At 37.7% G+C, this 24,405-nt stretch overlaps 1 protein-coding gene across 1 annotated transcript in view; it reads right to left on the bottom strand.

The window, feature by feature from the left end:
- amacr (alpha-methylacyl-CoA racemase) overlaps window positions 1-22,809 on the bottom strand; it is a 36,861-nt gene extending 14,052 nt beyond the window's left edge. The window contains exon 1 of the mRNA XM_056404113.1: window positions 22,546-22,809. Coding sequence (XP_056260088.1) covers window positions 22,546-22,809 — 264 coding nt within the window. The remainder of the gene's footprint in view (window positions 1-22,545) is intronic.
- Between the last annotated feature and the right edge of the window lie 1,596 nt (window positions 22,810-24,405).

Below are 24,405 nucleotides of genomic sequence, written 5' to 3'. Positions count from 1 at the left end.
CCTGCTCTGTCATCAGCCTCCAGATCTTGTGTAGTTGCTTTGTGTGTTACTTGGATAATTGCTATTCTGTGAGATTTTGTTAGTGCTCTAGTTGTCAATATATTGGAACATGTTGTAAATAGAATCATTTTCTCATTATTTTCTTATGTAACGTTCTCTCCTGGTTTTGCTCTATCCGGGAGAGTTAGGTGTAGTTAATATCTTTTTTTGTTCCAAAGCCCAAAGCCCAAGGTACAAAAGTTTTTTAGGCACTTTTAGATGTTTAGATTCTTTTCCATCATGCCTGGGAGGTGTCTGATCTCAAGAAGAACAAGGAGTCCTGCAACAAACCTAGCCTTAATCCACAACAGAACTATGACAAGTTCTCCAAGATGCTTGGAACAACCAGGTTTACTTAGAAGAATTGGTGTTGCTCTAAAGGTTAAGGCTGGTCACACTAAATATTTTATTGATAAGTTTTTTTCTGTTTACTGCACTTTGTATGAATTTCATTGATCAATAAGAACTTATCTTTGCATTGTTTTTGAAAGCATGCTTACTTTACTTTTTAGTGGCTAACACTTTTGCACAGTACTGTAGAAACCACACGTTAACTAAGTAGTTCACAGACCCGTGAGAGAAGTAATAGCTGTCAGACCTGCTGTGACAATAACCTTTGGACTTTGAAACTGAGTATAGTACACACTTTTTTCAAATGTCCAAAGTGTCACACTTTATCAACAAGTGCTACCAAGCAGGTTACAACCCTGCTTGTTACAATAGTTTTTTAAAAACAAAATACTTAAAGAACTTTGTGCAAACCGTGCTAGTACACAGAGTGATCCAGGGACATGGACCCACCGTGTCACACTGTCCGACATTACTTTAACAATGACAATGGATTACTGTGATATTACTATGCGAGTGACTGAGCGAGAGTTTGACCAAAAACACAACAAACCCATGTATGTAGCTACAGCACTGTTATGGACGACCAAACAACAAAGTTACATCATTAGTTAGGCTGCATAAATATAAAGGAGTCTGTCAAAGTGCAGCCTGTTCACACAGTTCAGCTTACCTCTGCTTGCAAGTCGAGGACAGGACACCTGGACTGTGACGGTGTGAATACACGCCTGGAAGATAAAACTGCCAGAGACACTCAGCGGCGGATCACGTGATACTTACAAGACTTACTTTTGTTTGTAAATGTTACAATATAAACCTGATTTGAGTAGAAACGTGTAACCACCGATCATACTGATACACTGACCCCGTATGACTCCTCTTTACCCTCAGCTGTACACCTGTAACTCGTTTTATTTATAACCGGTCGGAGGCGAAGAGGGTCAACCGTCGGACGCCGCAGTGTACCCCGTTTTAACGTCGAGTGCTAACCCCGCCTAGCCGAGGGACTTGCTGTGTACGCCGGTTTTAAGTAAAAGCGAACCCTGTTTACAAACGGCTTCCTGGTGACCTCAGCGCAACGGTAGCAAGATTTCTGGGAAATGAAGTTTCTCATGATTTCACTTGAGTGGAAGAAATCAAACTGTTTTGACAAGAAACTTGTCAGACGTGTCAGAAACGGCAGCACGAAGGTTAGAATTTAGCACTAGATTTTAACAATGATTTTAATACATAAAGTGATGTACACAAATTAAACTAGGCTGGATGTATTGGATAGCCTACATAATCAACAAAATAGTACTGATAAACTTCCAAAAGTGCAAAATAATGTGAACCATTATTATAAATGGGGATCTATCTGATTTTCTTATTACTTTAAAACGAAGCTGTATCTTTTGAGCGAAGAAATAACATAATCTTACTCTTTAAAATGATAGGTTAATTCATACGCAGCGAAACACACCAAATTCATCACACTTTTGTAGCCACAGTGGGTCACTCTTCAACAAGTTATCCAGTTTCAGTTATCAACACAACACAATGTTACTGGACTGGACAGGCTGAACCTTGATATCCTTTCCACCTAGATCACAAACAGGATGCAGGACAAAGTGCTGACTGAAAGGGATTTCTTTACCTTCACAAAACAGAATCGTGTGATAAAAATCTAAAGCAGCTAAAATTTAAATTTAACTAATTAAATAAGATATTTTGTTGTCTACTGTACTTAGTCAACTTCAAGGTGTCAACAGTGAATTAACGAGGGTGACCAACCAAGATTCAAAACCATCTCCAGAAAACTAACAGATTCAATATCTTTATACTTGCAAACGTACAGTATGTTGAAATCCACCTTTATTTTTGTATGACATGTCAATATTTAGTCATTTGTCTTCAAGAACATACAGTATTGGAACACATTTTGACTGCACATTACCCACTTTTCTTTATAAATTGTATATTAAATACTTTGTGAATGTTGCCATTTAAAATACACAGTACATTGCAGATAATTGCTTAAATCTATATCGGTTCCACAATAGGCAACTTGTTACATAAGTGTTATAAGTATACAGTCATATACATTTATTTTTGAAGATTTTAGTATTTTAGCGTAGATTATCGATCGAGATTGCTATCCCTGAAGCCACACTGTTAGTTTGTCTAAAAAATAAGTGTATAATTCACATACAATATTGTCACAGACATTGATAATAAAACTTTATTTATAAAACAAAACATTTGCCAGACATTGAGGCTAAACACAGAGTCCACAATCTGCTGGATGGTTTCAACTTCACTGTATTTAAATATTAGAATAAACATTTTAAACTCCAGCAATGGTGGATTTATGTTATTACACCTGCCATTATCATAAAAACCCATCATGCAAAGTACAGACATAACCCATGGTGAGATTTCTTGTAAGAGCATGCACCTCTGTACCCCACAGCCACCCCCATATCAAAACTGAAAATCTACATCAGAGAGAAAAAAAAGTCTGTCAGTCAGTTGTTAGTTGAAGTGCTTGCCGGGTGCAGTGGGTTCCTTCCAGTAGAAGCTTCCTCCAGCTATGACCTTTTCTCAGCAGTTATTAGTCAGGTAGCCCAGACACACACTGCATCAATTTTCTGTGTCCAGAAACAATCTGTGCTTAAGCTTTTTCTCCTGTTTCTCAAAATTTTAAATCCATCCCAAGCAAACAAGACTTCAACAGCAACATTATGAACAAGAAAATCATTATAGAACCTTTGTGACTTTATTTTACTGATCAAAGAAACAAAAGCTTTTTTTAATAGAAACATTTGCATTTCTGAATGTGAAATTTAACTGAAAGTAACATCAAATGAATGAAGAAAGGTTTTACTTTTGTTTAACTGATTTTAAAAAATTAAGAGAACACTCCTACAAATCTAAAGTGCAAAAGGACACTCAAACACATTTCTCCGGTTTCTGTTCAAGCAGTGCCAAAACCTTGTAAGTACATTGTTGATGAAATATAAAATGACTCAAAACGTTCTAAAAATGACATACAGGGCAAATCTTATTCTGAATAACAATGCCTTGACATTGAGTTTGTGGTAATTTCCTCTTATGTGGGAAAAGCCATACTTTCTTCCAAAATATTCTGATATAGCCATTACACCAGGAAGTGGCATAAGATAATGTTAGACAATCCTGCTGATGAAGACTGTGGACAGCTTTAATTATTTAATTTTATTTCCTGTAGGTGCGTCAGTAGAGCTATGAGAAATTAGCCTTTACAAGGTTTAGGCCCTACACTTTTTTAAATTGCTGTTACTGCTAAAGAAATAACAAATCATTACCTCTGTGAATGCTTTAAGATTCAGATTAAGAGAAAATTATATTTCTTTTTGTCAAGAGAGTCTTTTTAGAGCAAGTTAACACTATTTTCAATAAAATGCCTTCTCAGCAGTTTATTGTTTCAAACCATTTCCTGAAAAATGAAGATTTATTTTTATGCAGATTGATCCTAATGATCCGTGTGAAAAATGGCTCTGAATATATATATTAATGACTCAGGACAAAGTATTTCCAAAGAGAAAATTTTATTAAATTTTGTCAACCTTGCAAGTGTACCATATAAAGAAGGGCAATGTGTCGCTTTTGCACTAATCTAGCCACTGCTGTCTTTAATCTCGTCTAGCTCTTATGTCTGTCTGGGAGAGTGTTGCTAATGACTCAATATCAAAGGTTATCATTTCATGCTGGAGTCACTACAAGAGACTAATTCATATGGGTCATATTAAAGTGCCTACTACATCAAATAGCATATATTATTTTTCATTTCTTTATATTATTCTTTTACTAACACACATTCCATTATTGAATAGAAGCAGAGAGAAGCAAAATCTTATTACCTTCCCTTTTTCTCAATGAATATGTAACAGGAATAACATTCTCTTTTCGAAAGTGATTTCACAGGCAGGTGAATAAACAGAAACCCATGTACAAAACACACCTTTGTCACAGCCAGAAGATCAACACCCAGCAGAACATGGTCTGTTAGGATGCAGCCATGTGTGTTGACAGTTTTGCTCATAATTATTTTCTGTTTTTTTGTTTCCTCTTTTGTGTTTTCACATCAGAAACGCCGAGATCAACGTTCCAGAGAGGTAATCCCAGGCAAGATGTTGTTTATTGGCGAGTTTACAGCATATAACAACAACTTCAACTAACCGAGGTAACTTTAGTTCGGTTTATGACTTCCTAATTATTTGCATCAAATTTATGTCCAAATTAAAATTCATCTCCCTTTGAAATTAATTAAATATTCATCTTAATTCTACTTTAAAATGATCCACTTATTATTCACCCAAATATTGTACAAATCCTCATGAAATGGCACAGTAAAACTTTGAAGCATAAAAATTCCTCATAGCCACAAGTCAGTGAATTAAAATGTTGTTAAGATTTATTTTTGATAACTGATGTGAATATATAAAAACGTAGATGTAAAAGAATTGCAGTGGTTGTTGATATTTTATATTAAGCTGATAAGCACACTACAAAAGAAAGAGGAGAAAACAGAAGTGAAATAAAGATGATAAAATATTTAGGAAATCAGAAAAGATCAGAGGGAAACATAATTATAATATTAACGCAAGACCCTTTTTTGAAGTTATTTTTTAAAATTTTGTTCCAGCTTTTAATTGAATGAAATATGATCATTTTTTACAGTTTAATACACATTTTCATTATTCAACTATTATTAAGAATTGGTGCAGTGACGTCCTCCAACATCACAAAAGTGACTGTGAAATGTGTGTCTGTATGTTGATGTGTGTTTCAATTTATATTGTTAAAAAGTTGTAAACATTGTGACTGTAATTTTGTCCAAGGTTGTGCAATCTTGTGTTGGTTATCTGCTCCTGATGTTGCCAACATCAGGACTCATAGTCAGTTAAAAGAAAACCCTCCCTGAGACTGGCAATATCTGTGCCTATTCAGTTGTGGTGTAAACACCTACAATGACTGAAATGTCAACTTTTATGTTACCCAGATGGATGCCGGTCTTGATGGGCACCAGGTTTAGGCGAGATTTATGTGGATCATTTCATAAATGTCAACTTATATTGGAGATCAGTTTGGATATACAATAACTGTGTGCCTGCTGAGAGTTTTTGTCCACAGCATTTTTCACAGAAATCAGGAAGGGGAGGAGAAAGATGTCAGAGAGAAAAGCGAAGACCTCCCTGTGATAATCATGATTCCTGATGGGAAAATCACTTACTGGCATTCAGCTAATACATAACAGATGATATATGAGTCACCATATTTATAGCGTACAAAACCTCTACTCTCACTCCAGCGATGCCATCTGGGACGTGAAAAGGAAGCTTCAAATGAGTAAAACAAGACCACATTTTGATAACTGTATCATTCTCCTACAGACACCACTAGAATGTGTTCAAGACTGAGTTGGGAAATTTATACCCACATCATGCCATTGTCGTGAGGCTCTTTAATGCCACTTTGTCCTTGTCAATTTATTTGTATAGCGCCAATTCACAAATTTATATTATAAATTATCCCAAGGCACTTTCCAAATAGAGCAGGTCTAGACCTTTTCTTTATAATATGGAGGGGCAGTACTACAGTACCGCATAGCTCCTGCACAGTAAAGGTGTTGTTTTTGAAATTAGAAATTGGAAGGTAATCATGTTGAAGGTGAATGAAGGTTGAAGGTCGAATTGTTATTTTGGCTGCTGATGGGGAGCGGGGAGGTGGCCAACAAGAAAGAACAATAAATCTGTTCAAAACCAAGTTACAAAACAGCTCCTCCTCTGAATTCACAATTGAAGCATTTTGTAGATATGATTTGAAACCCAAATACACAGCATTGAGCTGGTCTCCAAACAGACACACAAGCAAGATTGAGATTTTTTTATTTTTTTTTATTTTTTGTGGCAAGTTACAAAAAATAACTTTGAAACTCGAGTGCTCGGAAAATGTGATGTAACCAAAAGCTCCAGAACAGCCACTAAAACTAAATGGACCTTGAGGTGAGATTATGTCAAATTATTTTTTTTACAGATTGTATCATTCTAACTTTAATTATTATTATTATTATTATTGTTGTTTTTAATTATTATTATTATATTATTATTATTTTCTTCCGATAGTATCTCTTTTAAATGTAGTTGTACTAGAGTAGAGAGAGAGTAGCCTAAATGAATCATTCTACCACATTTTAACAGGTGAGAGTATATGTGATATATTTTGATATTCTGGTCATTCACAGGCTGCTCAGGCTCATGTAACAGTCATTACTTTTCATTGAGGATCTAATTCTTTATTAACAGTGACATCAAGAGCTTAATCTGGAGAACGTGGTTAACAATTTACACTATGAGGTGGCCGTCATAAGGAGTTACATATAGGAACACTTTTGATGTATCTGCTGTTCCTATTATGTTCCTTTACCTGAGCCACCTGCCACTGCATCTGGTCAGTGCGTTGCATGAACGACCTGTGCGGTAACAGAAGAAGCTGCCGGGCCGTCTGTCACTCTCAAGGGGAAAATATCCGGTCAATGCTTTTGAAAGTTTTTGTATAACTATTTCTTTGTCCTTTTTTTTCTGCCCTGCTCCCAGCTTGTTAAAAATGTAGCTGCTGTTTCTTAAAACAGCAGAAACTTTGGGATGAAAAAGATTCCACAACACAGTAGCAAGTTATCGACTGCAAAAGAGGAAGTGATATTGATTTCTCTACTGCTGGGAGCCAGGAGTGTCCCTAAAGTACAGAGGAGAACTTCCTTCTCAGGTTCACACTCCAGGTTCACTGTACGTGTCTTTGCAAATCAAATCCTAATGTGTTTGGGACTATACACCACTAAAGCACAATAGAAACTAACATTGGATCCTGTTTTATGAACCGATATGGAGACCATGTCCTGTTTGTCTATGACACAGATTTCTAAATGAATGTATTTGATCACTTACCACACATTACATCTGGAGCAGGTAGTGAATAAAAAACTGTACACACTGAACAGAGAGTGGGAGGAATAGCGAATTAACAGGCCCTACAGTTTTGCCCAGTGACTAACCAGGACTTAAATCCAAACATTTTCAGGAACCTAGTGAAAGTAATACTGGAAAATGTTGGAAATGAGTGTGATAGAGGTTAATGAAACATTTTTAGGGAATGTGACATTTATCAAGACAAACATGGTGAAATGAGCCAAAAGTTGGACAAGAATTCTCAGGGGTATTGAACATGAATACTTGGTATGATGTTTTGAGATATTATTATTATTATTATTATTATTATTATTATATAAAGAAATGGGACTCATTGATGAGAGTTACTGTTAGAGGAGTCGAAAGAAAGCAGGTTGTTTTTCTTCATTTAGTTTGGGATTGTTAAGTATTGGAGAGTGGGTGAATAAAGCATTTTCATTACGCCCTCTCCTTCCACTGGGTATATCCAAACAAACATTTAGACTTTCACAGACGGGCTTTATTGGTAATTCAAGGCTTATTCTGTGCCATTGGGGAAATTAGACAAAGCCTGATTTTGCTGAATTGTTCAAATGTATGATGGAAAGTGACTTTTGATTCTAAGAACTAATAATTATCAAGGGAGATTTTATGAAGTTTGGTCCATTTTTTCTTGTATTTATAGAAAGAAACAAAACTTCCTCCCTATTTATGTCGTATGTATTTGGTTTTTTGTTTATGCTTTGTTCCTGCTTAGGTTATAGTTTGACTTATTTCACTGGGGTTGGTGACTGTATGTGCCTGTATTTGTTCTGTTACGTGTGTTGCATTATGTTTTTATCAGTTGGAAAACTTGAATTGCAGCTGAAAATAGTGAACGTTACTCTCAGAGGTCATGAGTGTCTTGTTGAGTTGGGGCCAACATTATGTTCCAGCATCTCTGACGCTCTGACCCTTCTCACCTGCAGCCACACCCTGACCGCTTCCCTCAAGATAAAATTGTTTCCATTTGTTACTTTTGGATGCACTCAGTCACAGGACCTTGTCAGTACTCTTACCTCCTTGGTAAAAGCAGCTCTTTATGGATGTGAAAAAGTGCATAGTAGACCGTCTGATTGGCTGAATGCAATTTCCCCACAAATGTTCATCCAATATCCATATACATCACGCCAACAGAGTGAGGGATCATGTGAAGAACTAAGGCTGGTTACCTGCAGTGGTTTGTTTCTCCAGCAGGGTTCAATTCCCTGCCCCCTGTTAACAGCCCAACAACAGCTCTGACACAATGCTTTTTCTGTGGCATGTGTGGTGACAGCAGCAGACGTACAGCACAGACTAAAGGGCAGAGTCCTTTCGATAGTGACACTGGTTTAGAGGCCTGCAAAAACCTGCAACAAAATCACTGTGAGAGGCCAAAAATATCTCCTGGTCAACCATGCTGCAAGCCAGAGAATGGATTATGGTTCTGTTGACAGGATAATAGGACAAGGAAGGATGCTGCAGAGCTCTGCTGCCCTCTGTTGGCCGTGCTCATAAAACAAACAGCATTGTACATTGAGCCTTTAAACTCCTTATAGCTTTCGGGGGTTGAGGTGGCAGAGTAGAACTGCAAATGGATGATTATTTTGTCTCCAGCACAACGCGTCATATCAGCCTGGTGCGCCGTGCCGTAGTGAGCACTGTGTGTGTCCCTTTGTGTGTGTTCCTGGGGAAAACTATCTCTAGGTTTGCAGGCGAACTTCAAAGCTCACTGTGAAACGTGGTCTGTGATGCGACACTGAGTAGATTTTTTATGCTTGGATTGAACTTTGCTGAAATGTTCCCTCTGGTGAAAGAGGGATGTGGGGATGTCTTTGCTAGAGTACATTAGGTCCCTTACCTTGAGAATAAGGAAAAATTGATTCGGGACAGTGCTTACCTTGACACTATTGTCATCAAAGTGTTCCACCTCATTGAATTGTGTTTCATTTATTTTTTTCATCCGGAGACATGAAAAAAATACAGCCTGATACTGCTGTGCCTTGCATTGTGGCTTGGTTGACTCATGTTTTTTTTTTTACAAAGATCTTTCACGTATAGGGACGGTCAGCGTTCGCACACCAGGTTAGAATCATGTGACGTGTAGTATATGAAAATAAACCTGAAACCATAGATAGGTAATAAACTAGGAAGGTAGTGGCAATAACTCCAGTCACCTGGAATCTAATTTGTATAACAGAAAGTAAGTCAGTTGTCATAAAGGTGAAACCTGCCGCAGTTAAATTTATGTCTTTCATTAATTCGTTATTTAGACGACTGCTTCCATCTTTGTGGCAGCAGCTTGAATCAAACACCTTCTGGATGAACTGCAGCTTGTGGAAAGCCTTACCAGAGGAGTAGAAGCTGTTTAATGCCCCTTGTTTTTGAATGACATGTTCAGCAAGTGTAATGTTTAGATGTCCACATACTTTTATCCCATATAGGATAATTTTGTTATTTGTATACTCTCTTTTTGGTCCATTTAACAGTTTGGTCCTGGAAGGTATCTGCTGCTCTTTTTATGTTGTTTTTACTTTACAATAAGCTGCACATTTGTAAATAAACAGTAAATTATGTACAACAACAAAGAAGAGCATTATTAAAAGTTTGTACAGCTCAGTCTTACAAAAGCACAGAGCAGGACCACTAGATATAGTGAAATCGAGAAGGCTATTGTCAAACCATGAACCCTATCCCTTTGCACTGAAGAACTAATCTCTATTCTAATATGTTTAAAGCTTACAAGCTGAACTACTTACATGGTGGAGCAGCAAATTTGATTTTAATTATTTTTTGTTAGCCAGTCTGAACCATCTAGCATAACATTTGGTTTACATATATTTTGTATTTTCTGCAATTTCTATGTTTTTTTTGTTGCATGGTGTAAGGATTTTTACATGGAAAAACAAATATCACAAAGTCACATTCACTCCATCTTGATCGGACGTGTTGTGCAATTATCATTTCTGCAGTGTTTAAAAGGCGAAGTGGGCAACTGACCCAATCGATGGTTTCCAAGGGTGTCATCTAGCTGCTGCATTCCCGGGTTCAGCATGGTAAGAGCTATTTCCTGCCCCACACACATGCTCGAGCACTTGATAAGTATCACAGTCTATAAATAAAATTTTACAGGGTTTTTTATTTTGTCTGTGTGTCTGTCAGTCCATCGGTGTCAAGCATTGAAATACAGGGCTTAAATATACAAGCACTCTATGCACTTACATTTCCTGCTACTTCATTGTCAGTCTGAAGAGAGAATGGACTTCATCGGTTTAAAAAGTGTAAGTGTGACACTAAATCATACGTATATTGTTAAACATCTTAGTTTAACAGTGAGTATCTGTAAGTCTGAGGAGATGACAACAGCTGCTCCAGGTAAAATATAATTGTCATGGTTTGCCATGGCAGACACTTTTTGTTTGAGTTTATGTTTGGATTTTGTCACTTCCTGTTTTATTTTGGAGTTGGTTTCCTTGTGTGTCTCAATGTTTTTACTTCCTGTTTTGGTCCTGTTTCTCTGTTTGGTGATGGTCTGCCCCGCCCTGATGTGTTTCACCTGTGTTCCATCACCCTTGCCTCCCTTGTGTCTATATAGTCTCTGTGCTCCTCTGTGTTGTTTCATCAGTTCGTGTCGCCTGTTGTCATCGCCTGTGGTTTCATGTGTTTTGGCCTGCTGTTTAGGTTCCTTGTGTAACCCTCGTGCTTCGGTTTCCTTGTCAGTTGGTTCGCCAGTTTTTGCCTGTTTGGAATTTGAGTTTTTGTAAGTATTTACTTTTTGTTATTAAAATAATTTCTTTCCACCAAACTCCTTTGTGTTTTCAGCTGCATACCACAAAGCCTGACACTAATCATCACATAATCATTGTGTAAACACACTAAGGAAATTATTTCTCCATTATGGCGCCTGTCAACATCAACTTTGGACAGGGGAAGAAAGAAAGGAAATCCAACACACATTAAATCCAATGTTAGTCTATTGTTCTTGTTTTTCTACCGTAAATCAGGAATTGCATACTTAAATACTTTGAATATATGCTGACTAGTACCCTGACTGAGTATCCAGAAATACCTTTAATTATTTGATTTTTATGTAATTTAGATTAAGGTGTTGTTCAATTAGCCTGGTTTCTGTCTCTTTTATGAAGACTTCATCATAAAGTGTAGAATATGGTTTATGTCACTCTTCCCTCTTCCTCATAAAATGCCTGTGAAGAGGCAACTACATAGATAAGGATCCCAGGAGAAATCTCGTTTGTAGTTTCAGCCTTCTAAACATAAAATATTGTTGTTTTAAAGGTTTTGTGTTTAATGATTGCAAGCCTCTAAAAGGTTTTACACAAACTAGTCTGTTCAAAAAAGCATAGATGCTTTCATTGTCATTCTACTTGTACATTACAAAAAACAGCAGTAGAAACATTTTAGTTGTCACCAGAAATTAATGTGTTGAGGCAGAACAGATTTTTTTTTTTTTTTGTTGCCCTGCTGCTGTAACGTAACAGCTGTAAAAAAGACAATGCCAGGATGTCAGCTGGTTGGTCTTTCTGTCTGTCTCTCCTCAACTTTGGTCAAAAGTGAGATACCTCAACAAATATCAGGGTGAGAGGAAAGTTGGCATGGCTCCCAAAGGATGAATTACTTTGGTGACCCCTCCAAACCCTAACCTTTACTGTCTTGCTGCTGTGAGGTACAATATATTCCCTGTGACAAAGTTCAGTTCAGTCCACAGCAAGGCACCCCACAAAATACAGACTTCCATTTAGTTTGCTGTGGATAGTTCGGATGTTTTTGGTGACCTTCAGACTTTTCCTGTAGTTTCGCCATTAGTCTGACATGTGTTTTTTGGCTTTCAATCTAGGGGTTGGGTCACAAAATCAATCTGTGTCATGAGCTGATTACTTATACAAATTCTCTTTTTGTGAAATACTGGATAACTACGTAACCTTCTCTGCAGTGTATAACGTATAATGTTCCACTCAGAAATGTAGTGGCATAGAAGTATTAATAAGCATATATTTAAAATTTACAGTCCAAGTACCCCAGAGAAGTACTTAGTATGAGGATGAACTTTTTCCGTGTCTGAAACAAAGGTCAACTTAACGTTGGCTACAATGGTTTATGTCGGTCCAATTATCAGCAATGAAACTGCACAGGCCTCTCTGGCATCCGCTGTCATGTCCTGCAACAAAAGCCAACATAAACCCTTCGTTAGTTATTATGTTTGTCATAAACTTCAGTTAAAACCCACAGGAAGTAAACTCACCTGCAGCCACTGATGACTGTTACAGGAAGTAGAGTTCACGCACCGCTCAGTCAGGTGCATTCTATTGAAACAATGAAAACTATCCTGCTTCAGGTCATCTGCCATATATTAGCATTTTAGAAACTAATATTGACACATACAAGTGACAGTCCTGGAAATAATAACTGATATTTGTCGAGGGTAAAAAGCTGTTGATATTTACAGTAGGTTTACTTTTACATCTTTTATTTCACTAACCTGAAGGCATTTTCCGCTGTCCCTGCAAGGCATCCGCATCCATGGCTGTAGTATGATCTCTTTCTCTATTCTAAGAATTGCTTCCATAATATTTTCCTATAATAATGTGAAGTATAATTTAATGATTTAAATATAGAGAAAAACAGACATTCATTTAAAAGACAAAAATAGCTATGACAGTTGTATCACTAAATCACATGACCCTTTTCTTTTCATTTTAAAACATTTTACATGGAGGGAGTCACAGAGATATTGAATACTGGGAATCAGGCTGGTGACCATGTGCTTATATATTGTGCTCATGTGTTTTGGCTGTCTTAAGGAAAATCCACCTTTGAGGCCTTAGCAGGGGCTCAGGATGTGCTCAAAAAAGTCTATTGTTATATAGCGACCCACATAAATCTGTCCCCATACCAGGGTGGAAAACCACATCCTGAATCGTAGTTGTCCAAATTTCCATCATGGTGTGTAGAATTTTACTAATTCTGTGTTGATTTCCTTTCATATCTGAAGATTAAGTAAAAGACAATTTATATGGAACTGTCTGTGCAGAATCCCATTTCTAAAAACATCTCATCCACAACTTTTTTTTTTTTTTTTTTTTTTTTTTAAATTAAACTAAAGATGCATCAGCATACAAAACAGCTTTCATCTCTTTCTTCCAACCTACTTAAAGTATAGAAAACTTCCTTTGCACTCCAGTGGCCTGGGGCATGCTGGTAGGATAGCAGAAACTGTATAATGTCAAATGTGCTCATTAAGACATGAAAGGTGCATTGTATTAACATGTATATTATATTCAGTTACAAATAATATTAGAATGATAAAGTAACATTATTATTAAGCCACAGAACAATATATAGACAAACAATTACTGAAAAATGCGATATGCTACAGTTATTGTAAATTAGTGTTAACTGTTGTTTGTTTTTATGCACAGAAAGTCAAGCTGAATAGCTGTACTGTTGACAGACTACCATATTAATATTGTTGTTACTGCGATTGCTATTTTTAGTCACACTAAATTCGTAATACTATTACATCAGTTGATAACAGCTTTGATAAGTTATTGTTTTGAGCAGAAGACAAGAAGTGTCACGTACAGCAAAGAAAGCACAGGCCCTAGAACATATTTAACTGGAAATACAGATTGTACCAAGGGCGTTCCGATGTTCATCTCTGCCAAGTTGAGACAAAGGTCGTCTTGAGAAAACATAATTCAGTCACTGAATATGTTATAGTAAATAACCAAGTATTCACCTAAATAGAATTGAATTGCCAATATAAATACGAGCCAAACATATCAATAAACATCATTATTAATATTTTTACCCAATTTTTTTTTATAAAAACAATTGAATCTCCATCAAGGGGTCACACAATAGTCATTAGTGACAGTATCAACCTGTTAAAGAACCGTGGCCTTTGTTTGTTGTGGGTGTGGTGTTCTGAAGCCCCCTTCAACTGTTTCCTAGTCTGTATCCTCACATTGCGTGAAAAAACACTGGGAAGTCCCACAAACATACACGCGATGGCCAAGGACATGATGCATCCTGTACAGTGGACTATCATGGTCCCAAAGTTGTACAGAGGTCATGTATGTAACAGGCACAACACTTGACTGTATTGAGGTGAGAGTTAAATTTACACACTGATGGGTTTTTTTGCCGACACACTCAATACTGACATTCACTTAAAAACTCTGTTTGAACCTGGTTGATGGTTTCACAGGATGATATCAGCTTGGCTGCCAGATTGTTGGACAACGTAATGGAAATCACACTCAAGCAGTTTGTATAAGAAAGAGCTGAAACAAACATGTCAATCGTCACCTTCCTTGGGAAATGTGTTTCCCTAGACTGTTCTCGGCTGATAGTGAGAGGAGCTGTCACTAAAATAGGGATGAGACCACCAAGTCCTTTTCGAAGGCCGGTAAAGACAGGTTTAAGATATTTTGACTGTCACACGACAGATGTTCTCTCACAGTCTAAACACCAGAAGAAGTGCTCATGATAATGTGTGAAAGGGAGCAAATGCCTTCAACAGAACAAAAAAGAATAAGGAATCACAAGTATCAGCTCACACTTTTTTCTTATTAATTTAATTTTTAATTTAATCACCATCAGATCTGTGCATGTTCATATATATTTCAGATCTTGTCACAGTATATCCAAATGCTCAGCATTAATTCTGCAAATGTTAACCTTACAGATTGTTCCTAAATACAATGTCATATAGGTTTTTTAAGCCAGTATTGTCATGACACTATGATCTGTTCCAAGTTTGCAATGACAGTTAGCATGTGGGATGTCTTTTACCATGAACAGTGGTACCACATGTGACAAAAGAAAGCATTGTTTGTTAGCCACACCAGTAGCATTGCCCTGGATGTCAATCTCAGTCGGTCAGCTGGTTCACAGCTTTGGTCCAGTCTGAGATATCTCAACAAATATTCAACAGATTGCCATGAAAGTTTGTACATTAGACGCATATATTCATGGTGTCCATTGGATGAAATCTAGTGACCTTGAGGATTCCCTGACTTTTCCTCTAGCTAAACAAACAGATCAAATATTTCACTTTTTTCTTTTTTTTTTTCTTTTGATTGTCATAACAACTATTGGACTGTATGTATGTTCATATTACCCTCTGGATTAATTTTGGTGATCCTTTGGCTTCCTCATCAGGTCAAACTTTTAATTTGTCCAATACTTTGGTTTAAAACTAAACACCTGCAAAACTGGAAATTAAAGTGTAAAAAGAATGATAAAGTTGAGCCGAATTGAGTGGAAACATGACAGAGTAGTCCTTTCTGGGAACATGTTATCTGTATACAGGACCGTTACGAGCAGCAGCTAATGTGTACATAAGTAAAGCCTGTGTTATAAACAGCTTTTCCCTCCCCCATGAGTAAGCTATTCTTACATTGGCATCATGCCCTGATAACTTTACTGTGGGCTTAAATTAACAGGTTCACACCAAGGACAACCAAAACCAAAGTGTCTGTGTGCACTCAACTCATCCAGAAGTGAGATACAATAAGAGAGCACAGAAACCTGCTGTATTTGCACAGTAATGTGTTCACTGAATTATGTAATACTGTAGCATAATAATTCTATTTTTGTATTAATCAGACGTATTCACTTATAATTAAGAATTTTAAAAGCCTAGTCTTTTAGCTCTCCTGCGGTACGTCGGATGATGCCATCAGGACTTTGTTTGCCAAGAATGTTAATGTAAAAAACAGACCTACCCTGTCGGAGAGGGGAGGGAGATGGGAAGTTCTCTCGTATGGAAACCACATATTTCATGGTGATTATGGCAGAATGTTATCTTTGCATGTGTTTCAAGATTAAAGCGAAATAGATAAGTAATTAAACATAAATGTCTGTGGGAATGTGTGTGTTTTTGAGTGTCCATGTGAGTGAGCAGTCACTCCTTTTGGACACCCTCAGGCTAAAGATTTTCTCAGACTGTCATTTGCTTGCACTGTTAACTTTCCCTCTGGATCCTTTTGGATTAATTACCCAGAAAAAACACAAGATATTCATAACATAGAGAAACAGCATTAATATTTTCAGCACATGATCTGCTTAATAGCTTTGTCCACACTTAAATGCATGGCTATGATGAAGTCAATAGAAAGTGGTGAACCAGACAGACTCCCACTTTCCTCATTTTGAGCTGATGAGGCTTCCCTGTAAAACCCCATGTTAAAGTAATCAATCATCTTCAAAGTCCAGGAAGAAAATATGGTTTTTCAAATGTAAGTAGAGGGCAAAAGCCACTGCGCAGTGGTCAATTATTTCACACTTCTGGGGCAGCCACAGCAGGGCCCCAGTCTTTCTTTTTCATTTTTTGCTTTGCTACTGAACACATGCAACAACCAAAAGCATCTGCTCAGAGGACCTCAGTGACCGAGGGGGCAAAACAGGGGCAGAAGAGTTCAGGGATATAAGAAGATGCCAACCCATTCAGAGCCCTAAACCATAAATCAGTTGAAAGCAGTTCCATAGCTTGAGAGCCAATGAAGTGAGGTCAGTGAGAGGTGTACTACTATTTTTTGGACGTCAGTCAAAAGCCTAACAGCATAATTTGTGGATCTAAATGATATTGTTAACTCTCTGATCGCTACCTCTCAAAGGGCAGATGGTGGAGCAGGTGAAGGGCTTTAGATATGTCGGCATTGAAATAGACAGAACCTTGTCCTTTACTGAACACAGAGACTCTATGTACAAGAATTCCCCCCCGGCATCTCTTCTTGCAGAGAAAATGCTGGAATTTTAATATTTTGGAAGGACACCCAGTCCTCCCTATCACATCTTTACAGTTTCTGAAAAACAACCCTGATAGCACTGGACCTTTCACTCTTTGTGACTTATTCCAACTCCTCATCAGCTGTTATAAAATCTATATTGGAAAAAACATTCACAGCAACTTCTATTAACATGGTAAACAAGCTGTGAAGGAATCAGCACCCTAACAACACTTGCATATACTGTACATATTATACCCAAACTGTTGTATATGCAGTGTCAGTCAAAAGTTTTAGAACACCCCAATTTTTCAATTTGTTTGGAGATTTTATCAATGTAATTCCAGTGACTAACATTAAATGGTACAAAGGGAAGTGGTAAATTGCCCAAAGAAAAAAAAAAAAAAGGGAAACTAGAAAATCACGCAAATTTCATAGCAAACAGGACTTCCTTAAGGGTTAGGAAATTGCTTAATATACAGCTTTCCTTCACTGATGGAAGTAAATGAAGCCTTCAAAGTTACGGTGGCGTCACATGAATGAAGACCAGCAGAGTCTCTAGACATAAAGTGTTGGGACGAACTTTCTGAACAACAGAAACGCCACAAATATGTTCAGCTGCTGGATGAATCAAAAATTTAGATTAAATTTAGTTCAACAAAAATATTGCAAGATTCATAATTTTTAAAATCAGTTGTTTCATTTTTTCTATACTTTAAATTCAAATTAATTACAACATTAAATTATGTTAATTTAAATAACAGCTGGAAAAATTCAGATGGTCTAAAACTTTTGACTGTTAGTGTATATATTTGTATAATATTTATACACTATATTTTTGCTACATGTATGTTCCACCAGGTTTTTTGCATTAACACATTCCAAGCTTGAGCGCAAACATATGATAAGCAGATGGTGCTCCGTGCATAATGAGTACTCTGTGTAATCTCTTGCAGGTTGCCCAGTCATTTCACCCCAACATGCAGCGTTTCATTTTCACACATGGTGTTGTATTTGGTGCCCATCACTTTCTAGAGGAGTATGGCAACTTGAAGCATATATCACCAGTGAATATATCGTCAGACTGTAATCAGACACCAAAGACTTGTTTAAATAACTTGAGTCATTTTCCTGCGGTTGAACTGTAGGCCTACATGTATACATACCCTGTTATATTGGTCATTGTTTCTTCACACAAAGGCAATTCAAAGGAGAAACATCCTATTGAAACTGAGTGCACTACTGATTGCATTTTTCCTGTTATGTGTAACATAAGCGTGATGTTTACAGACAGCTGTTTCTAGGACTTTTGGGCTACCGTAGCCTATACAATGCAAACTACAGGGGGACAGCGTGAGACAATAGATATATTTCCTATATCCTATTTATAAAAATTAGAACAGGAGATGAAAAGAGCTCTTGATTTTGTTCTTCAATAGGGTTATTCTTTGAAGTTACCGTACATTTTGTCTGTGTTTGCATTTGCACTTGCTTTTCAGCTTTATTATTTGCGTTCTCAAAGCTGCTGTGGCTATTAGACAAAACACCCGCTGGGCTTTACACAGGAGAGGTGTAGACCAATAATGGTTAGTGACAAAGGCATGTGACCTTCAACGCCGTACAAAGTGAATGAGTAAACTCTTCAAGGTGCCCGCACTTGTTCCTTTCAAACTGCTCAGTGGCAAAACAAACTAGTATTGGCAGCTATCAGGTGTGTTACGCTATGAATGCGGGACAGGTCAGTGACGGTGTGCTCAGCAAATGTTTTACCCAGATCAATCGAGGCCACATCAAACATTGCTACATGATCCCATCAGATGGCGTATAAATAGCTACTTTTGAGGACATTTTGCTTGCTATGTCAACGCTTACATGTTATTTGATGCCATTTATTCCTGCATGTCATTTAATGCTGTTTTGGTTAGGGGTCAGGGGTTAGGTGTTAGTCAGCAGAGAAATGACGCAGCATCAAATGACATGCAAAAAGCAAAAAAAAGGCACCATCCAGTCCGCCCTATCATATCTATCACATACAGCTTACGAAATACAACCCCTTTCACACTTGACCTCTTCATAACTCTTCTGCTTTCATAAAAACTATATCAAAAACATTCACACCAACTGCCACCAAGGCAAGCTGTGAAGGAATGATTACCCTAACACGTGCATATATTTGCACTTTACAGCCAAACTGTTGTACATACATGATCAGTCATATGTCAATCAAACACCCCCATTTTTCTGGTTTTTATTGAAATTTCAGCAGTTTAATTCCAGTGAATAACATTAAATGGTACTAATTTGATGCAAAAATATCCTCAGAGATGTAAAAAAAAGACAAACAAAGAAAATGCATAATAAGAGATGCAAAACATCTTCAAAGAGACACAAAACAACTATAAATGACTGCGTTTTGGTCACTATACCCATTCCTCCTGTCCAAACTGGCCATGAAGATATCCCTTCCTAAAGACATTCCAATGTAGAGGATGAAGGACAAAATCCATGGTCATCGTTCTGTGTCAAAATCCAGAATGCATCTAAAATTTAAGCAGCTACAATCTATATTTTTTATAATGCCAGTATATCAAATAACAAAGTGAAAGTCATCACCCAAACATGCAGCAGCCTCGGCTTTACTCAGCTTTATAGCGACTTGAAGTACATTGATAAGCTGGGCCACAACTTTACTGTTTTTTCATTCTCACCACTCCCATAGTGGTTTTTGGCTACAATGTTGCCATGTCAGCTGAAACACTGTTGCATTGACAAGTTGTTTCTGCTGGCTGCAAGTGGCCGAATATATCAGTTATTTCAGCTTTAAGCTGAAGCTAAAATGAGGTTTCAAAAGTCTCAGTTAACCGAGTCAAGATCAAGATGAAATTTTCCAAAGTTACAGTCCATGTGCTATAGCATAAAAGCCCCCTTTGTGTTTTCTGATGTGGAATTTCTGAGCTGTGGCAGGAGGATACACAACTGCAGGCTAATGTAAGACACAAAGGAGGAATTTGACCTAAAATAACTTTGAAATATACTGGATTCATTTGTCTAACTCAGACTGCTGGGGCTTCGTATTAGCTTTGGTTGAACTTTAGAAGTCATTTTTACAGAGAGCAAGGACTATGGATTTTGTCCCCCACTTACATTAGCCTACAGTTGTGTTATGAAGGGATCTCTTCACAGACAGTATAGACAAGAGAAATGATTACAACAAACCAAGTTAACCTGCACTTTAATGTTTGTTCACTATGGACAGATCCAAGTGTGTCAGGGTTGATTGCACCATGTCTGATATGTTGATCTCTTCCACTGGATCAGCTCAGGGTTGTGTCCTTTCATCTTTATACACTCTGTACACCAACAAATGCAGAAATCCTAAAGTGTCAACGTGATTCAGTTGTAGCCTTTAACAGACTCACGCTGGCTACTTCCCTGTAATCGCTGTCACAATCTTATGGTTGACGCTTATAACTTCCTCTTATAGAATTAGTCACACTCACTGACAGAATGACTGCATTATGTATTAATAGTTAAACCTGACAGCAGATGACAAGAACAGACTGCATCACTTAGAAGAAGTGTTAAGCTTCCTGTTCTGTCATATTTGCCTTTACACATTACACTGTAAAATGTGACATGTTAACCTAACTAATCTAACTAAATATAACTATTAGCTTTAAGTTATGGTGACTTCATATCCATGTGCTCAGTTTAGTTAAAATGTAACTGTGCAACTTAAAAATGGCAACTAAAGTTAACTGGCCCTTAAGTGGTAGAAACTTAAGTAAAACAAGTTAGTCTGACTTGTGTGGAAAGTTGTGTTTACTCAGTAGAGTTTAAGAAACTGATTGCCTTCAATAAATCAAGTTTGCACAACAAAGATCAAGAGGTTCATAGGATTATTTTTATACATAAGAAAATACCATTTTGAGCATCTTAAGCAATGATCAAGGTATACATTAACAAATGGAAATATTCAATGATGCAAGACTGTTTGCAACTGCAATAAAGCAATTGTATTATAGACTATAGTTATATGTCACATTAAAATAAAATGTGCCTCCAGGGGGCTCATTTATTGTACAACTAATTTCACTCATGGTTTAACATGCTTTATCCTAAAAGGGATTTAAAGTTACTAGAGACAATGTAGAGTAATTGTCAATAACAGTAATACCAGTCACCATGCACAGTTAACATCCAGAACACAATCCACTCAATTTATGCCTGCAAACACATTACCCTAGAGCATGCTGGGAAACTCCACCCACTAATCCCGAATAAAAACTCCAGGAACACAAAGTTACAAGTCCAGTTTACTCACGTGAACTCAAGTTTTATACCTTCTTCAGGCGAAAACAGTACATTAATCACATTACATGAGTTGAATCAACAAGATAGTGAGAAATAAGTAAACCACACTAATTTAATTCAAGTCAGCATAAGTATCACCGTTTACAGTGTAGGCAGGCCTTTTCACTGCCTGTCTTCAAATCTCGTCTTAAAACGCAACTCTTTTCCTGGCTTGTGACACAGTTTGAGATGACCGAGAGAGCAATTTCAAAGGCTTGTGTCATTCTACATTGTCAAGGTCGGAGCTCTTTATTTCACAGCCTGCGTGCAGTTAGGAAGCCTTTTCTAAGATTTGTGAGGGAAGACTTGAAATGCCCATCCATCCTCCAACATGACACGAGGATCCTGCACAGTCCTTGTGGTCGGGATCATCTGCGCCCACCTGCTTCTCATTGGGATTGGCTTATTTATGGCTCAAACTATCCGCACTCTTATGTACAACCGCCTCATAAAGGTAAAAAAAACTTTCATCCTCATCACTTCAGTTAGCAGATGTGTGAATGTAGGGCAGTTTGAAGGACTCATTTTATTCATTTCCTCTTTGAATGAAGCGAGAACAAGTATAGTGGACAAGTAGAAATAGGACTGCGGCTCACCATTATTTTCACTCTCCAAATTCAAAGACACAATCAAATTGAAACCTGTGGCAATTTCGACGGGATAACACCGACTATTCATAGCAGCTAAATTTAACCAAGGCTAATTTCCCCTAGTCCACTCAAGACTACTAGCAACTAACAGCTAGCCTTTACACACTCAAGTACCAAAGGCTAGCTGCTATGCAAATTTAGCCAATGTCCTACAGACTGCAAATATACATTACGAGTTTTGTATCTGTTTGAAGTACGATAAACATGCGGATTGTCGGCTGGAGCGAGTTCATTTGGTACTTAATGATGTGTCACGTTTGATTATGTTAGCATAGCAGCTAATTAGAATGTGCTGGCTAGCTGTGGGTTTCTTCTACTGTCAATGGTTGCAGGTGCTAGCAAATAAATGCCCACGAAATGGGGTGAGCCTGGGTTGGCTGTATTAAATAAAAATACTAATGAGACAGCAGAAATACTTACCAAAACATGCTTCTGCAGATTTGAAGTGGAGTTGTTGAAAGCAGACAGGTACTTCACTGTTAGGAGGCACATCTTGCACTGCATGATGATGCTGTTGCCTTTCCTACGCTTGAACAAAAAGAAATCTTCCAAATGTGGCCAAGGATTTTTTTCTGCATTTAGTTCTACAGACTTCGATGTTTCAGCTTGAGCTTCATCTATTATTTCTAGGTCTGGGTCTTCTGGACCACGACCGCTGGCCGTGCCTGCTTTGTCGACCTCCATTCTAGCACTAGAAACTAAAGACTTCGCGCCCACTAACCTAGCTTGTCCGCGCGCGCCCTCTATGTTCACGCGCCAGTGCTAATCACATCATCATTTGTCACTGTTGGTTCTGGCCATTGGTTTACTGTCTATGGTTCTGGTGCGTATTTTTCCCCTGTAGGTTGAATTGTTATTTTTACTCAGTAACGGATAGGATTTATAAAGTAACTAAGTACAATACTCGAGTCAAAATGTACTCAAGTAAAATACAAAATACCGATTTTAAATTGTACTTAAAAAATACAAAATACACAAAAAAAGTATTCAATACAGTAACGGGAGTAAATGTATTTCGTTACTTTCCACCTCTGTAAATATGTGTAGTGCTTTCCACCACTGGAGCGTAGAAGGAACCCGTCACACACACCTCTTCAAAGTGCTTTCTTGAGCTGGTTGTGGTTCGAAGGTGAAAGTCTCTTGACACGAAGCAGCCCACAGAGGAGTTGGGTTTACGCTAACAGAGGCATCACAGCAACAGATGTAGTGTCTATCGAGAGAGAGCACACGAACTGTTGCTTGTTGACTTTCTTGTTGCCTTGACTTCAGTTGCTAGAGATTAGTGTGCGCTGCGTTTACAGGGGAAACGTGTAATTTCCAGACATTATGTAAAGCGTGACAGTCCAAATAAGAGTACCGTATGTCGCATGGTGTCTTTGCATGACCACCTGGCTGTGACTGCTGGAAAAAAAAAAAATAAAAAAAAAATTTCTGTTCCTGAGCTGATGTCTTGTGAAAAAGTTCTGCACTATGTGATGTTACTTAACACATTTAGTTAAGTACTCAAGGATGATTTTGAGGTACTTGTACTTTATGGTCCTTCATACTTCTATGTCACACTATGCTTCCTGTCTACCCCTCCACTGTTGATTGTCAAATAAAGGAACATAGCAACCACAGGGACTTGAGCTCAGCATCATCAGTCTGGGGTCACGTGAGGTCACAAAAGACTCTGAGCCTTAAAATCACAGACAAAGCTGTGGGGAGTCCCCCTAGTTACTTGGAACAACTTAACCTGCCAAATATCTTGAAAAGAAGGGTGGTCAGGTATGTCTACTTTAGGTACTTAAAGTATATTTTGATGCTAATACTTTTCTACTTTCACAAAAGTTAATTTTGAATGCAAGACTTTTACTTTTAACAGAGTATCTCTGCCCTGTGATATTTTCCACCTTTACTTTGTTAAAAATTAACAACCATTAACACAATATATATAATTCTGAAAGATGCCATTCTGCATAATAAGTGTTTCTACTTCTGCTACTTTAAGTATATTTTGATGCTAATATTTTTTGTACCAGTGTAAATTTTTGAATGCATGACATTTACTTGTAGTGGAGTATTTCTACTCTGTGATTTTATCACCAGAAAATGAGTAACCATCCCTCTCCACCCCTGCATAAACTTTACACAAAGTAAGTCGTTGTGTCCTTGAAGTTGCTGCAAGCGGAGGCGCTTTAACATCGACATATACTCACCCATGTTGCTCACACCCCCCCCCCCCCTCCGCCCCACCCTCGCCCGCTTCTCGGAGAGTGCTCAAGCAGCCGCGACCAATCA

The sequence above is a fragment of the Seriola aureovittata genome, chromosome 18, assembly GCF_021018895.1.
Source record: "Seriola aureovittata isolate HTS-2021-v1 ecotype China chromosome 18, ASM2101889v1, whole genome shotgun sequence".
In the NCBI taxonomy this organism is placed as follows: domain Eukaryota; kingdom Metazoa; phylum Chordata; class Actinopteri; order Carangiformes; family Carangidae; genus Seriola; species Seriola aureovittata.
The sequence above is the reverse complement of the archived record's forward strand: the minus strand, read 5'-3'. Positions and strand labels throughout refer to the sequence as shown.